Raw genomic sequence first — 17655 nt, 5'->3', positions numbered from 1 at the left:
GGCACGGCGGCTGGAGGATGGGCACCCAGGGAAGCCCGGTGAAGAGCTACGACTATTTGCTCAAGTTCCTGCTGGTGGGCGACAGCGACGTGGGCAAGGGTGAGATTCTGGAAAGCCTTCAGGACGGCGCGGCTGAGTCCCCGTACGCCTACAGCAACGGTAGGCCTGAGGGACGGCGGGGCCTCGGAGCCTTTGCCCTGGCGTGGCATCCCTGCCGGAGCTCCGGGGCCGGCCTGAGCGGCCGAGTCCCACTGACCGAGATCCGGGCTGCGGGGCTCTGGGGTCTGGGGGTCTGGCGAACTGGGTTGGGTCGTGGCTGGCAGCGCACGGAAGGCTGGGTCCTTTCGTGCTGCCCCCCTGCGGGTCTTGCTCAGGGAACCTACTACAGCCTGTGCCACAAGAAAACACCCCGACAGCGGTTATTAAACATTCCCTTTAACTTCCGGGTGCATGGCTCAAATACATAAGGTAGGTTGCGTCATCAGCGCTTGCCTGAGCTTGCCTCTTAATTTCAGCAGTTAAGGTAAAAACGAAGTTAACAGTCGGTGGGATTGGGTTCCAGGGTGCAGGGGGTGTGTCCTTAGAAGACCCGGGGACTCCCCTGATACCAGACGAACTGGTGGCGCGTCAGCGTCCAGCCTCTCCAGGCCCTCGGGTGCTCTGAAGTGCTGTCACACCTAATTTACTTCTCCTGTCCCTGGCCTCTACCGTCTCCCTTCTTTGTTTCTTGGGCTCTTGTCAGCCCTGTCTGGCTGCGCTGAGCATTTGCTATTTGCTGAGTTGTTTGCCAATGGGTGTTTTATCTCCCAACCTTTGATTTTAGGACCTGTCAAGGTAATGATCACCTGAACTGATTCAGGGCCCTTCCTCTTGAGCAGGAGTTCTGGATCTGCTCTGCCACTTACTCTTAGTCTCACCCTCCAGTAGATGTCTCTAGGGGCTGAAAAGGAAGGGCCATGGGTGTGCTTTTAGGTGGAGGATGGAAAATGTGAAGCCCACAGCTATATGGGGCCTCTCACACCCAGACCACCTTGACTGGTACTTGACTGATGTCCCCAGGATGATACTGCTGCTCAGAGGGTGCATCCAGTTGCTTTGGGGTCTTGCTGTGTAGTTCAGGCTGTACTTGAACTCACTATGGTAGTCCAGGCTGGCCTGGAACGCCTGGTGATTCTCCTGGGGGTAGAATAACAGGTGTGCACCATCATACCTGGCTTGGTTTTGTTGTTGTTTTTTGAGACAGGGTCTTGATAGGCAGTTCAGGCTGGTCTCAAATTCACAGCAATCCTCCTGGCTCAGCCTCCCAAGTGTTGGGATTACAGGTGTGTGCCACTACATCCAGTTTAACTGATGCTTCTGAGGGTAGGCTCAGCCTCCTGGCTAACCCCATCAGCTTCCACTGTGCGTACATAGTCCTTAACTGGAGAGGCCGGACCCTCTTTCTGCTGTTCCTTTTGTCTAGCTGCTATGCATTGCCACACTTCCTACAACTGGTTGAGTCAAGTTGGACCAGTCTTGCATAAAACATGAAGATTTACCTGAAGTAGTGGAGATGGGAGGCCCATAGGGACTGATACCAGAGTGCCATCTGCCAGAGATGATGTGGGAAGCTTGCTCTTAGACAGATTGTGTGGGCTGGCAGGACCAGGATGCATATGAAGGTTCCCATATAATGCTGATGTCTTGCAGCATCAAGCAGTGAGGGCTGAATGTCTGGGCAGCAGTATGACATTCCTCATGTTCAGGGATTCTTGGGGTTGATTTATGCACATTATAAGGATTGGGGCTTTGTGGTTGAGGCATCACCTCACCGATCCTGCAAGCCCTCTTAGCAGGATGAAATTGGTGGGTCTGAGAACACTTGGACTTCCTCAGAAAGGTCATTGTGGGGCTGGGGATTTAGCTTAGTGGCACTGTGCCTGCCTCATAAGTGCAAGGTCCTGAGTTCAATCCCCAGTACCGCAAAAAAGAAAGAAAGACCATTGGGTTTTAGAAGCTCTGGTACAGTTGGTTCTTGAGATTCAGCACCATGTGAATTTGTTCTTTGGAAGAAATCAGTGGTCAGGAGCTTTGGATTTTTGGTTGTCTTACAAAGAACAGGTGACTATTTCATTTTCTCCATTATTAAAAGTCCTCAGAGCCAGGTGTGGTATATGCCTGTAATCCCAACTGCTTGGAAGGCTGAGGCAGGTTGATTTCAAGTTAGAGACTATCCTGGGCAATTTAGTGAGAACTTGTCTCAAAACAAAATGAATGCTAAGGATTAGATCAGTTATAGAGTGCCCCTGAGTTTTTTGTTTGTTTGTTTGTTTTTTCTGGTACCGGGGATCGAACTCAGGACCTTGTTAGTGGCCCTGAGTTTGGTCCTCAGTATGTATGTTTCTAGTTTCTTATTTTTGGCAAAACTTTCCGGTGGCAGGGAGAGACATGCTGCTTCAGTGAAGCCCAGACCCCTTTTTTTGTTTGTTTGGTTTTTTGATCTCACTGTGTAATTCAGGCTGGCCTTGAATTCATAATGTAACCCAAGCTGGCTTCAAGCTCATGGCAGTCCTCCTGCCTCAGCCTCCTGAGTGCTGGGATTATAGGCATGCAGCACCATGCCCGACTAGGACCACTTCTTGATCACAGCCAGATCACTTACTGGCCTTGAAGTCTCGTCTAGCTTGTTCTTAAACAGGTATGTGATTGAACATCACTCTCTGCAGCTTCACAAACATGTGAGTCATCAAAGTGATCTTTTATTAGTATTGACACCTGAAGCAGTGATGATGCGATGTTGTGACCATGTGCCTAGCACTTGCGGGAGCCGTGGTTCTGGATATCTCGTGGTAGAAACCTTATTCTCGGAGGCTTTGGCTTCTTATTCTTGTAGGTACCCAGCAGTTTTAGGGTTATGCTCCAGAGCAAAAGCATTGCAGATTTTTGGTGATGAGAACTTCCTGAAGGGAGGTGTGCATTTTCTGTGAGCAACTTCAACTTAACAAACACACTGGTGGTGGATCTTGCCCCTGGCTCTGAGTTGTGGCCTTGGGATGGTGGGTCTGTGTTGGCCCCAAGGCAGCATGCTGAAAGCTCACCCTTGAGTCCAGGAAGCATCCTAATGTGGTACACAGACCTCTCCTACTTTATAATTTTTTGGGGGGAGAGATAGGGTTTCTCTTCATGATCTGGTCTGACCTGGAACTTGCAATCCTTCTGCTTCAACCTTCTGAGTGCTGGGATTACAGGCATGCACCAATAGGCCTGGCTTATGTATGGTTTTTGAACATCCTCAATTAAGGCAGTTACATCCTCTTGCCTTGCTCCTACAGAGCTTCCATAAGTGTTAGTGGTCTCCAGGAACGTGCAGCAGGGTTTATATGCCCACAGCCTGGAAGATTTGTGTGAATTAATACGATGAATCCAAGGGCACAGCTTCATTTCTCCCCTTGCTCTTTCAGAGTCAGTTCGAGTAGGAACTGCTGAGAGATGCCCTGTCCTTTAAGCCCAGGGAGTTGGGGGAGAGAGAGAGAGGTTATTGTGGATGAAGCAAGGCTGACACATAAGTTTGCCATAAATGCTGGGGCCTGATAGTTATGGATATTTATGGAACCCGATGATGCTGCACCATAAGAATGAGGATACTAAGTGCCTATGTCCCCAGGGTGCTGTGAGCTCCCTGCTGGAGTCAGGGCCACCTGAGTGACACGGAGGCCTGTTCAGAGAGTATATTGCTCCTCAGCTCCAGGTGTTTTTTGGTTTTTTTTTTTTAATTTTATCCCATTCCTCTCCTCAAGCCCCCCTTACCTCCCCGTTTACAGAAGCGTTGTTTCTATTTTTCCTTCTATTTACACTTTTTCCATGAGTCTCTTTTCATCTGACCTGAAGTTAATTTCTCTCCTAAGTGGCAGGTTGAAGGAGAAACTTGAAACACTTCACTGTGTTGTATTTTCCTGAGTCAGAACTCATTATTAGCATGAAACTTGCACACAGGAGGTGCTAACTAAATGTGCACTTAACGTGAATGAAGAGACTGTGTAGCTTCCCCATATTAACTTACTTGGGGCTGATCATACAATTACCATCGTAGCCCCTCAGTCCTTTCTTTTCTCTGTATGTGACTACACTAAGGTCTATATTTCATTCTGGATTTCATAGGGTGATTTAAAACGCGGTCTGCCAGGGCTAGGGATTTAGCTCATTGGTTCCTCCTCCTGCCTCGCAAGCACAAGGTCCTGAGTTTGATCCATGGTACCAAAAATAAATAAATAAATAAAATACAACAGGGTCTGCCATTACTGCCTTTTTCTTTTGGTACTGGGGATCAAACTCTTGACCTTGTGCTTGTGAGACAAGTGGTGGAACCACTGAACTAAATCCCCTGCCCCCTGCCATTACCGTTTAAGGCTAGGTGTTGGGCAGGATGTTGGTCTCAGGAGGTACAGGAGTGATCACCATGGTACAGCTAATTCCTCCAGTGTAATATGCAGTATGTGCATGATGTATACCAGGAACACTGTTGAGTGTCTCTGTTCCTTTTTGTTTTTTTGAGACAGGGTCTCACTATGTAGTCGAGACTGAACTGGAACTCACTCTGTAGCCAAGGTTGGTCTCGAACTCACAGTGATCCTCCCACCTCAGCCTCCCGAGTGCTGGGATGACAGGCATGCACCACCACGCCTGGCTCTCTGTTCCTTATTTAATCATACCACCCTGTGAGGGAGACACTATCATCCCCATTTTACAGTTGAGAAACAGAGGTTTAGAAATGCAGAGATAACTGCTGTCCAGGGCAGTATAGTCACTGGGCTCCTGCTTCTAGCCTTTTTTGTTTGGAGAGAGCCTCACAGACTTTGAATAGTGGCTTTGTTTTTTCTTTTTTTGGTACCAGGGATCGAACTCCCCACCTTGAGCTTGCGAGGCAGGTGGCAGAACCACTGAGCTAAATCCCTGGCCCAGACCTAGAATAGTGAAACAGCAGGAAGCGTGTGATTTTTTTTTTTTCTTTTCTCCTCACCCTTGTTTTTGTCTCCCTTGTGGACCTGGGTCCATTTGCTGTACCTTGTACCCTCTGCTGGAGACCTGAGCCCTGGAGGACTTTCTACTTGACCCCAACCAGCTTCTGGGAACCTCTTTCAGGAGTTGGCATGTCTGTGTGTGTGTGTGTGTGAGTGTGAGCATGCATGCACTGGGGGCTAAACCCAGGGTTTTGTGCATGCTAGGCAAATACAGTAACTCTAGCTCCAGCTCCAACTCAGGAGTTGGCCCTTTTTGATTGCCATTATAAGTGTCTTGCAGCAGGCCCAACCCTTCAAGTGCAGACTTGCCAGTTTGCCTCCCAGCAAGGGATGCTGGCCCCCTCCCCAGAGCCTTCTAGGCTGAGAGTAGCTCTGTGTCTTTCTTGAGGCCTCTGTGCCTCTGGACTCCGTTCCTGGTCTTGTGCATTTGTTTACATCTTGCCTGTTATCATGACACCTTCTGTTGATTTGTTATAACTGGATCCTCCCTTGTTCTTTTTCCCTGTCCTTGCCATCTCTTCCTCCTCCTCAGGCTTTTCATTTCATTCATTTATTCAGTTACGTTTTGGGTATTTTACAGAGCACAGGGCATTGGGCCAGGAGGTCAGGACGCAAGGCAGAGCGAAATAGAGACAGTCAGTCCTTACTGCTTTCTTTTCTTTTTTCCTGTTTATTTATTTATTTTGTGGTTTTGTGACAGTGAGTATTGAATCCAAGGGCTTTACATTGAGCCACATCCCCAAGCCCTTTTTTATTTATTTATTTGAGACAGGATCTCACTTTGTACTTCAGGCTGGCCTTGAATTCACTGTGTAACCCAGGCTGGCCTGAACCTTCTGGTGATTCTCCTGACTCTGTAGCCTAAGTGCTGGGATTGCAGGCGTGTGCCAGCATTCCTGGCCCTCTTTTTATTTTTAATTTTGAGACAGGATCTCACTAAATTGTCGAGTTGCCCAGGCTAGACTGCAACTTATGATCCTCATGCTCAGCCTCCGAGAGTACTGGGATTACTGGCATGAGTCACCATACCTGCCTGGAGACAGTCTCTTTTTTTTTTTTGTGGTACCAGGGATCGAACTCAGGACCTTATGCTTTTGAGGCAGGTGGCAGAACCACTGAGCCAATACCCCGCTCCCCGAATAGGATTTTGAGTAAAACACAGGGCCCTTTAGGATGTGAGGTGGCAGGCTAGAGGATGTGTGATATGTTGGGAGTCTAAAGTAGGGCTGTGGACCTAGCCTGAAGGTCAGGGATGGCTTCCTAGAAGAGGGACATTCTGTTTTTTGTTTTTTGTTTTTGTACTGGGGATCAAACTTAGAACCTTCTGTTTGCAAGGCAGGCAGTGGAACAACTGAGCTAAATCCCCGGCCCAAAGAGGGACATTCTGAAGTGAGTCCTGGGGAAGCAGGAATGAGCCAGGTCAGAAGAATTCAAACATGAAGATTATTACTGAGGTGCTCAGGTCCTGTCCAAGCTCCCCAAGTGAAAGACCACTCTTAGCAGGCAGGTATAGGGAAGGACAGCCTGCTGTTGAGGGTCCAGTGAGAGTTCTTACTGCAAACAGAACTTTCTCTTTCCTTCTGAATTGCCCTTTCTTCCTTGCTACTTTTCTCCCTCTTGGGCAAGAATCTCTATGACCTGAGACTACAAACCACTGCTTGTTCTAACCTCCCTTCACTATACCACTTCTGCCCTTTCTGTTCCCAGTAGAGCAGGGTCCCAGAGTCACAAACAAGGGCACCAGGTTTGCAAAAACCACTTGCAGGTCTTCTGTATGTGCCCAGTTCCTCCTGTTTACTTCCTTGCCATCACCTACCATGTGATGCAAAGATAAACTTGCACCCACCTGAGGTGACAGGCTGTGAGGACAGATTTCTATATCTAGTTCAAATTACGCCAATTGTACTGCTTTATAATTACGTTAGGTATAGTATTGAATTGTGTTTTTCTCTTATCTTTAGCCTTGCTGTAAGTTCTGGCATATGACACAGTAAATGCTTAAGTGGCAGGCCCAGAACAAGACCAGCGAGCTACCTTGCAGGCAGTGCAGTCACAGATGGGATTATTGTGCTGTGTATATACAGTATAATGTCATCTTTTCCATTGGCATAATTGTTTGTGGCTTGATGAACTAAATTTAACAGTATTTCAGGAAGGAAATCATATCAGGGAGCCAAGAAATGGGCAGGAAGGACAGGAAGAGAGGAATCTGGTCTTAGTATGTCCTTTTGTCTCCTGTTCTGTCTGTAGATTATACCTGGAAAGGCACAAAATTGGTGGTCCCTGAAAACCTGGGGTCTATGAGATCATGCTTAGACAAAAGGTGGGTAGAAAAGTGGGCCTCAGAAGTCCTTTGACAGTGAAAGTAAAGAGTGACTTTGAGCGTAAGAGTGGGTAAAGAAAATGACCTAGTTGTCAGTTTGGTAATGGTGAGTGACTGATGTCCATAGTGCACAGCTCTTTTGCTGAGATTAGCAAATACTGACTAGAGCATTGATCTGTGGAAATCTGTCCTTCAGAAGTAGGAGAAGGGGTGCGGGCAGTGGAGAAGTGGAGGTAGTGAGGATGTGAGGGCCAGAGGAGGAACACAATGGAGCATGGCGAGATGAGTCCTGGCAAGGCGCCTCCGCTGTGAAGGTGCCAGATGTTTAAACAGTAGAGAAGCAGTTCGCACAGGATGAGGAAATACTCTGAAGGAACTAGCCTCAGATGGTGATGAGTGAGGAGAGGTGGGCAGTGGTGCCTGGAGGGGCCTTATAGCCAAGGTATGCCAAAGGTGCTGTGCCAGGGAGGTTGTAAGCCACAGAAAGGGCTGCTGGGTGTAAGAAAGAGTGGCCGACAGTGGCCCTGCAGGCAGAACGCGCCTCTGTCCTGGGGCTCTGTGGTATCTCGAAAGCCCACCAGATTCCTGCTGTGGAGGAGTTGCTGACGCTGGATCTGCCTGCAATGCTTCTTCATCTCTTCATCTGTGAAGTAAAGGCTTCCTGTTGCTGCTGTGTCTCCTCCCTCTGCCGCTACGAGTCAGAAATACCCTTGGATATTTGTTTAGTATTAGTGTGGACTCTGGAAGGCTTTTGGCCTTTATTGGTCGGTGTTCATATATGTGGGCCCCATCAGGCAGCCCTGTGTCCTCCCTCATATTTGGAGACCCTAAGTGTCCCTGCTTCCTGGTGCAGTCTGGTGCTCCAAACAGATATTCGTCCTGTCTTCCCTGAAACCAGCTATTTCTCCAAGCAGTCTGGTTCTTTTTAGTGGAGAGAGGTATTGTGTCAATTTCTTAAATGACTTTTATTATATATGGAGTATATGAAAAATAGTATTACTGCTGGTAGTAAAATGCAGCAGATATAAAACATAAACAATAGGATGAGGGCTGGGGATTTAGCTCAGTGGTTCCACTGCCTGCATCAAAAGTGCATGCAAGGTCCCGAGTTCGATCCTCAGTACAAAACAAAACAGTAAGATGGAGCCAGGTATGGTGGTACATGCCTGTAATGCCAGCACTTGGGAAGCTGAAGCAAGGAGAATTGCCAAAAGTTTGAGACCAGCCTGGAATACATAGTGAGTTTAAGGGCAGCCTGAACTATATAGTGAGACCATATCAAAAAAAAAAAAAAAAAAAGCTTTATGGGCCAGGGATTTATCTCAGTGGCACTGTGCCTTCCTGGCCAATACAAGGTCCTGAGTTCAATTCATGGTACAAAAATAGCTTTATAGAGTTATATAAACAAAATAAGTTACTGTCCATCAAACCCAGGAGAAGGGAAGGCAAGATTTGTGAGTACTTGTTGCTCTCTGCATATGGTAATAGAAGCAAACTGTTTCATAGTGTTCTTGGAAGTATGCCATCTTAGGCAGTAAGATGTGGGAGCACAGGGACCTGACAGACAGAACCTTCCACAACTCCTTGAGTTATGTCATCACAGCTTGGAGACTTTTTTCTTGGGTGCTGGTACCAGGTTCTAGATCATGCCCTTCACCTGATTCATGCACAAGACTTCCTGTAATTTCTACTAGCTTGTTTCCACTAGGCTTCCAGAGCTCAGTGTGTTCACTGTTGGCAGGGTCCTGCTCATCCATTCCATTTCCAGAATTACGGCTTGGGCTGGGCCAAAATTCACATCTGCTAGCTATGCCTCCAAGTAGAACACCATACGTTTTTCCAGTTCCTCGCTGCAAGTGCCAAGGCCAACGGAGAATCTCTGGTGGCAGAAGGGGTAACCTAAGACCTTCCCCTGGAAGTGGGCCTACACCTGTCCCTCTGGACTTTAGCCCATTAGCGTGGCTGACATTGTTGAAACTGGCCACCAGAATGGTGCTCTGATCACCTCTCACAGCATTTTCTTTGTCCTTCCCTCTCCTCCCTCCCTCTCTCTCTCTTTCTTCTTTTCTTTTTATTTGTTTATTTATTTATTTAAAAAAAATTTTTTTTTTGAGACAAGATCTCACCATGTAGTTCAGACTGGCCTTGAAGTCATGGCAATCCTCCTGCCTCAGTCTCCCAAGTGCTGGAATTACAGGCATTTGTCACCATACCCAGCAGGATTGTAAGAGGTTCTTTTTGTGGCGCCCCCCTTTTTCTGTTTGTTTGTTTTTGTTCCAGGGATCGATCTCAGGACCTCACGCTTTCCAGGCAGGCGCGGTACCACTGAACTAAATACCTGGCTCCTGCTTTGGTATATTTTTGTTTGTTGGGTAAGAGGAATGTGTGGGTGCCTTTCTATTAGATATTACTTGGTTTAGTTGGTTTTTGTTTTTTGTTTTTGTACGGGGGATCAAACTTGGGACTTTGCATTTTCAAGGCAGGCGGTGGCACCACTGAGCTAAATCCCGGTCCCTGGTTTAGTTCTTTTTTGCTATAGCCCATTTATCAGGTCACAGTTTCTGTGAGTCAGGAATCTGGGCACAGGTTAGCTAGATTCTCATAGGATCTCAGGCCTTGCACAGATATGAATCAAGCAAGGTATGGGCTCCAGGCTGGGTCTCATCTGAGGAGAAGAAGCCCTTCTAAGCTTAGCTCCTTGGCGGCTGTTTGCTATCCTCAATTCTTAGCTTACTTTATCAAGCCAGCAAGACAGAGTCCAACCTCTTTTTTTAGGGTGGTGAGTGTTAAGACAGAGCCTTGCTATGTAGTTTAGACTAGCCTTGAACTTGCTGTGTATTCCAGGTTAGCCTTGAACTTGGGACAATCCTCCTGTCTCAGCCTCTCAAGTGGTTGGATCACAGGTGTTCACCACCACATCCAGCTAGAGTCCAGCCTCATATAACACAATCTTAGAGGGAATACCCATCGCGGTATTCTGTTGGTCAGAAGTAGGTCTCAGATCCCACTTAGCCTCTAAGAGTGTAAGTCCTAGGGGGCAGACCTTGGAGCCACCTTGTAGTGTTTGTCTCTCTATTCAGAATTGCTTTGGGGCTTTTTCCTTCTGGAGTCTGAGTGGCTCTGCCTTTGGGCTCTTTTTTCCTTCTCCAAGCCTGCACCTTGGGCTAAGTGAGTATCATTGGCATAGTCATGTTCTGTGGTCTTACCAGGAATTGGAATGTGAAGGCTGGTCCTGGCATTCTTTGCAGGAAAGCCATATGATCTTTATCTCTAGAGGGGCCTGGGCTGTCCTGGAGCATTGGTTCATGACCTTGCTGCACTCCACCTCCGCTGGTTTCATGAAAAACTTTTTGTGGTTGCTAGAAGACCCAGGTGTTCCTCCTTTGCTCTTTGTCTCTGGACACTTGACCCGGACTGCTTTTTCCCACCTAAGGAGTAAGCAGCTGCCTCACCTGGTGCTTCTGTCTGCTTTGGACTTTGCACTCGATCTTAGCCAAAAGGCAGAGAAGGGATTGCTTTGGACTTTGTATCATGAAGGCAGCCAGATGTGGGCTGTACTTCTTGTGAAGTGAGTATTGCACACAGGCGCCAGCAGTCATTGAGGGTGGCCCTCTCCCTGATCAGACAGTGTCCAGGTGCCTCATTGCGAGGTGAAGTACTTTGTCCACACTGCCCAGAGAGGGCTTCTCCAGGCAGGAGAGCGAGCCTCATGGAAGTGGAGCTTGTTAGGAGTGAGAATGTTGCCTTTGCCCTGGACACTAGCTGGGCATTTAGTTTGTGATGCCTGATTGAAGTACCACAAAGAACACATATCAGTTAGCTTTCTGTTTCAGTCTTAGTCTTTTCCTAGTAACTTTTGGTTCATTATCACAAATTTTTAAAGGCTTCCTGTGGATGTTAATTATGTTAGAAAGTAGATGAATAAGTATATATTTAGTATTGCCATTTCTTCCTTAAAAACTCGAACCTCAGACAGAACAAGGTCTCACCTGTCTTTTACCTGTTCAGGAGACTCACACCTGGCTTGCTCAGTCCAAGTACATTTACATTCTGGCCCAAGTATGTGGGAAGTATCCAGCCAACATGTCAGGTGGAGTAGGCCAGCCAGGTTGTGTGTACTGGATATCAGGCAGGATTGCAGATTTGAAGATAGCCTGGGCAACTAACTTAGCAAGACCCTGTCTCAAAATCAACCCTGGCAGTCAATGGGGTGACAAGAGATTGCAGCAAGATTGCCCTCACACCCTGTCTCAAGATCAGAAGAACTCATTGCTTCCAGAAGGAGGCAGGGGGAGAACTTTGTCTTTATTTATACACCTGAAATAAAGCTGTAATGAACTTTAGCAGACATATGAGAGTTTTTAGATCTCTTTTTCATGTGTGCTATTCCTTGTTGAGTACTTTGTAATTCCCTAAGGATATGGTGTAATTCTTAGAGACTTGGTTGCATTAGTGAAGCCTTTTGAAGAAGGGGGAAGTGGAGGTGGAAGGTGTGATTTATACTTTACTCTGGCAGAAAGACCATGCCACTGGCTGGGGCATGGTGGCACACAGCTATAATCCCTACACTCAGCTGGCTGAAGCAGGAGGACTACCACAAGTTTAAGGCTAGCATGAACAACACAGCAATACCCTGATTCAAAAAAACAAAACAAAACAAAACAAAAAACATGACAGTGACTCACTGTTCTTTGCAGGAAAGTAGCTGTTTATCAAAGACTGTCCCTGACGCCTAGGCTACATGAGCCAAAGACTTCTACTCAAGGTGACCACCACAGGCCCAGCATCCAGCCTTCATATGCTTTCCTAGCAGCCATGTTCACACCTGCCAGGGAAACAGGTCTTGGCAGTGCTATGGAATATCCCTTTGAAGAGCAATTGAGTTATCAGTCTATTTTGATGTTCATAATCATCTGGCGTCCCTCAGTCCCCTCCTGGAGCAGCCTCTACATTCTGCACTTCCAGAGCTGCCTTATGCTTGCCCCTGTCCAGCCCTGTCTGTTATTTTCAGGCAGAACTCAGATGCCAGCGATGCAGGCATAGGGCCTAGGAGGCCCAGAGAGCCTGATGCTCGTCTCCAGGTGGGCTTCTCATCCTGCTCAGACCCAAGGCCCTTCTAGTGGTTTTCAGCATTCTCTTTACTGTCTTGAAGAGAAACAAAACCCAGACAATATATTCTATCAACATTTATGACTAAAACTTGCCTACATACATACATATATATTTGTAACACAAAGGAGAGAGAGAGAGGAATGTGACTTATAATACAGTTGTTTGTGTTATGTAAGTGATGGGATTTGATGTGCTAAATGCTGAGAAGGTGGCAGGTAAGGGACAGCTACTGCTGCTGGTGTTACATGGTTGGAAGAATTTTTCCCCCCTCAGAATGGTGAACAACTCTTGACAAAATATTGATCAAAATAGAATACCATCTCCTATAACCATGTGACACTGGTATTCCTGAGAAGCACAGTGTCATGGGCTAATGTGGGTGCAACATTGTATCTGTCCATGCCTCTCTGCACAGGCATGTCAGCTGGGTCTCTGTGCATATGTGGGACTCAGGATGGTTCCTCGTGGTAGCTAAGCTTGTGTCCCTGGCCTGTCCCTCCTGATCTTATGACAGCCAAAAAACGTCTGCAGATTCTGAACAACCCATGGGGGGTTGTAGAGCCACTACTGCAGCGCATGGTCTGGGTAACAGCTTGAGCCTATTCAGCTTCCAAAGTACTGCCTGGTATATATAGCAGAAACTTAAAAAAATAAAAAATGAATTATTACTACCTTTGGAAACCCCTTGAAATAACAGTAAAGACATTTTTAAAACAGGTAAATCTGTAAAGTGAGAGAAGTTGATTGTTTGGGAACCAGGGTATGCATCCAGGGTTAAACGAGGGGCCATGTGACACCGCTGAAATTGACGTGAGTGAGGAGAATGTGCTGAAGTCAGGGCAGGTGCCCAGCACACTGATGTGTCACAGTCCGCAGGAAGGACTTGTTCTCTGGGTTGCTATGGGTACGAGATACCACTGGGTATGCTGGAGGGTGGGGCAAAACAAAGAGCTCTCTGCACCCTGAGCCCAATTCGGTTCTGAACGGGGGGACTCTGGTACCCCCTCCCCAGCACTGGCACACAGAAGCCCAGGGTACCTACTCAAGTCTTTGCTGGACAACCTCAGCCCAAGGGAAATGACCTCCAGACGTACCTACAGTGCTGATAGTTTAATGTTGAGCCCTAGGTCACAAGCTAGGCTCATATAAGGATCCCTTCAGCATCTTAGCGTCTTTTCTGGATGGTAAAGGGATAACCAAGGACACTAAAATGTGAGGAAAAACAAAGAAAAAGATCTCGGGACATTTCTCACCACAAAATAGTGAATGGCCACCTTCAAGCACATTAATTGGGGCGCTGTCAGAAGGGACATCCAGACTCCAAAGAGCTACAAATTACAAATCAACAAGTTCTGCATTATTTGTTTGTTTGTTTGTTTGTTTTTTTATAAAGAGTAGGACATCGGGGCTGGGGATTTAGCTCAGTGGCGCCAACGCCTGCCTTGGAAGAGCCAGGTCCTGAGTTCGATTCCCCGGTACCAAAAAACAAAACAAAATCAGTACATGAATAAATTTGGCTGGGGATTTAGCTCAGCGGTTCAGTGGCCTGCCTTGCAAGCACAAGGACCCGAGTTCTATCCCCGGTACAAAAAAAAAAAAAAAAAAAAAAAAAAAAAAAAAAAAAAGTAGGACATCTTTTTGGGGAATAAAAATGAGGAATAGGGATTGCACCTTGGCAGAGGGGTCCCAAATGGGTTACTGTATATTTTTTTTAATATAGAAAGTTTAGCTGGGTATGGTGGCACATGCCTGTCAGCACTTGGGAGGCTGAGGCAGGAGGATCACCATGAGTTCGAGGCCAGCCTGGGCTACATAATGAGTTCAAGATCATGCTGAACTTCATAGTGAGACCCTGTCTCAAAAAGCCAAAAAAAGAAAAGGAAATAGGAAGACTAGAAAATCAGATGACTGCCCTGTAAGTCACTCTGTCCTGCACAGGTCAGGACAAAGGATAGGAGCTGGGCACGTAGAAGGATGAAATGAAAAATGCAGACAGATGGAAGGGCCACTGAGCACACAGCACTGAGAGCAAAGGACCACACAGAGCTCTGAGCAGACAAGTTACCCTGAGAGCTGTTAGGAAAAAAAGGCCCCATAGGAGGATCAGGGAGCAGATAGCACCAGCCTCCCCTCAGAGGCACCAGGCACCAGGCAGGGCTTGGAGTGGCTTTGCAGGATTTGGTCTTATGTAATTTTGGACAAGGACGTTATAGCTGTGTAGCAGACAGAGCCAGACACCCTGGCTGATGGCTTTGCTCTCATGAAGGGGGCAGATATTTGACTTCCCTGCCTCATTTTCCCTGTCATTTATGGTGCTGGTGTCTTGTAGGAGTGTTGTGTTATTTCTGATTTTGCTAGGGTCACATGAGCAAGAAGGCTGTGGGGGACAGAGCTGAGCTAGTGGGCAAGGCTGGTGAAGATGGAGGGGCCCAACAGGCATCACTCAGTTGGGGACCTTTGCTTTTTTAACTGAATAGTATCGATTTATTAAAGAAAAAAAATTTTAGGCAGAAGGAACGAATGAATGGCACAGTCAAAGAGTGCAAAGTGGTTAGGCTCCTTTTCGACACTGACGGATCCCCATGGGTATGGTTCGGACTTCAAACTGCTGATGTCTTTCCCCAGGCTCCGACAAGTCTGCCAGCCTGTGCCCTCTGTGCCCCACCATCTCCTAGTGTCCAGGCTCCGGGCCTTGTTCCGGATCACTGCTCTGCCTTCAGCTGCCGCCCTTCACCCAGCCCTGCCCCCGTGCCTGCTCACCCTTAAGCCTTAGATAATTGCTCCTCTTAGAAACCGTTCAGATTAAGGTCTCCCTCTGGCACAACCCTTTAATGTGGATGTCATTAGCCCTCTGAGTGCCCTTCTCTCCCCTGGACTGTGCTTCCTGTGGTTGTTGGGTACAGAAACCCCTCAGGGCTGTGATGAGCATGGGAGACACTGGGGTCCTTGTCACTGTACCTCATGGCTGAAATGTTCAGAGTTTCCAGCCCTGATAGGGACGAGGCTCAGGGACCCTAATTCCTTCAGTAGCTTCTGGCTACTGCTTGGCCAAACTGGGGACAGGAGTAGGGGAGGCTAAGTTTGGACTTTTGAAAGTCAAAAAATGATGCTTTTCAGAGTGGGAACTAGCCTGTACCCTCTTAGCCTTTGAGAAGGAAAAGGCTGACATCAAAGCATTCTGCCTCTCTACCTGTGATCACCTTCTGCTGGGCCCCTATGGCCTCTTTTAGCTCTGCGTCCACTAGTTCAGTGCCTGAGCTTTGTGTCTGAGAGCTGGATGGAATGCTACATGGCTTGCCTGGCCAGTACTTGGACATCTATAGAACTGGACCATCTCCTGCTAGCTAATGTTCTATTCTGTTTTTTTATTATTATTATTATTATTTTTTTTTGGTACCGGGGAATTGAACTCCGGTCCTTTGCTCTTGAGAAGCAGACTGCAGAACCACTGAGCTAAATCCCCGGCCCTAATGTTCTATTCTGAATGGTCATACTACACTGTACAGATTTTAAATATTTTGATTAAAACTCCCAAGTGTTAGCTGGGCGTGGTGGCTCACGCATTCCAGCACTGGGAGGCAGAGGCAGGAGGATTGCCTCAAGTTCTGGGCAGCCTGAGCTACAGTAGTGAGTTCAGGGCCAGCCTGGAACTATAAAGTGAGAACCTGTCTCAAAAAACCAAAAACAAAAAAACTCCCAGTTGTTATTTATTTTTACTCTTGGTTTTAGGGGTTGAACCCAGGGCCTCACATATGCTGAGAGTTTGCTCTACCATTGTGATACATCCCTAGCCCGTCCCCCTTTATTTTTTAATTTTTTATCTCTTTTTTGGTATCGGGGATTGAACTCAGGACCTTGTGCTTATGAGGCAATAGGCTGCACCACTGAGCTAAATCCCTGGCCTGATCCTTTGTTTTTATTTATTTAATTTTTTTGGAAACAAGGTCTCACTGTGTAGCCTAGGCTGGCCTTGAACTCCCTTCAGTCCTCCTGCCTCAGCCTCCCAAGTGCTGGAATTATAGGCATGCCCCGCCTTGCCTGGCTCCATCATCCTTTAAAAAGCAGCACAGTGGCCAGGCGTGGCAGCACATGCCTGTAATTGCAGCATTTAGTAGACTGAGGCAGGAGGATCACTGTAAGTTCAAGGTCAGCCTGATCTATATAGTGAGTTCAAAGCCAACTCTGTCTCAAAAAAGAGGAAGAGCCAGGGATTTAGCTCAGTGGTTCTGCTGCCTGCCTGGCAAGCGCAAGGAACAAGTGCAAGGAAGTGGAGTTCGATCCCTGGTACGCCCCCCCCCAAAAAAAAGAGGTAGAAAAAGAAAGCAAGGAGGTATTTAAGGACTGAGGTAAGAGAGGCAATTGAAACATCAGGGCTTGTTCATAACACTTGGCTGACCACTTTGATCTAGGCAGAGACATACTCTGTCATTCTGCGGGCAAGTCTATTTGGAATTGGTGTCTATTTTATAAATACGCACTAATGTGTGTGTGTGTGTGTGTGTGTGTGTGTACTGGGGATTGAATCCAGGGCCCTTCACACTAAGCTGCATCCCTAGTTCTTTTTTATATTTTTTATTTTGAGACAGTAGCACAATCACGGGGTACATAGGCTGGTTCAAACTTTCTTTTTTGTTTTGTTTGTTTTTTTTTGAGACAGGATCTTACTGTGTAGTTGAGACTGCCCTGGAACTCACTATGTAGCCCAGGCTGGTCTCGAACTCACAGCGATCCTCCTGCCTCAGCCTCCGAGTGCTAGGATTACAGGCATGCACCACCACGCCCGGTTTAAGAACTCTTCTTTCATCTGAGCCTTTGGGCATTTTATTTTTGACAGTCTCCCTATACCTGCCCACAGCTGAACCCCACTGTCTACTTTAGGAACCTGCTACCCTCTCATCTCTGTAGATCTACAGGGTCCTATACTACCCAGCTTAACTTGTGTACCCATGTTGGTGCCAGACTGGCAGGGAATGGAGACACTTGTCCCTGTGAGGCCCCAATCCCTTCTCTTTGAGAGTCAAAATCTCTTCTGGAAGCCAGGCGTGCTGGTGCATACCTGTAATCCCAGCACTCAGGCTAAGGCAGGAGGATCCTTGAGAGTTTGAGGCCAGTGTGGGCTTACATAGTATTCAAGGCCAGTTTGGAAAATAGTGAGACCTTGTCTCAAAAACAAAACAACAACAACAGCAACAAAAAACTCCTCTGGAGTTGCATCCTGAGGCC

At 47.3% G+C, this 17655-nt stretch overlaps 1 protein-coding gene across 1 annotated transcript in view; it reads left to right on the top strand.

Annotated features, from left to right (window-relative positions):
- Positions 1-6: 6 nt before the first annotated feature.
- The window catches only part of Rab40c (RAB40C, member RAS oncogene family), a 38093-nt gene continuing 20444 nt past the window's right edge, over positions 7-17655 (top strand). The window contains exon 1 of the mRNA XM_010620585.3: positions 7-159. Coding sequence (XP_010618887.1) covers positions 18-159 — 142 coding nt within the window. The 5' untranslated portion in view covers positions 7-17. The remainder of the gene's footprint in view (positions 160-17655) is intronic.

This window comes from Fukomys damarensis, unplaced genomic scaffold (assembly GCF_012274545.1).
Source record: "Fukomys damarensis isolate Sample0158 unplaced genomic scaffold, DMR_v1.0_HiC HiC_scaffold_34, whole genome shotgun sequence".
Lineage (NCBI taxonomy): Eukaryota > Metazoa > Chordata > Mammalia > Rodentia > Bathyergidae > Fukomys > Fukomys damarensis.
The sequence above is the reverse complement of the archived record's forward strand: the minus strand, read 5'-3'. Positions and strand labels throughout refer to the sequence as shown.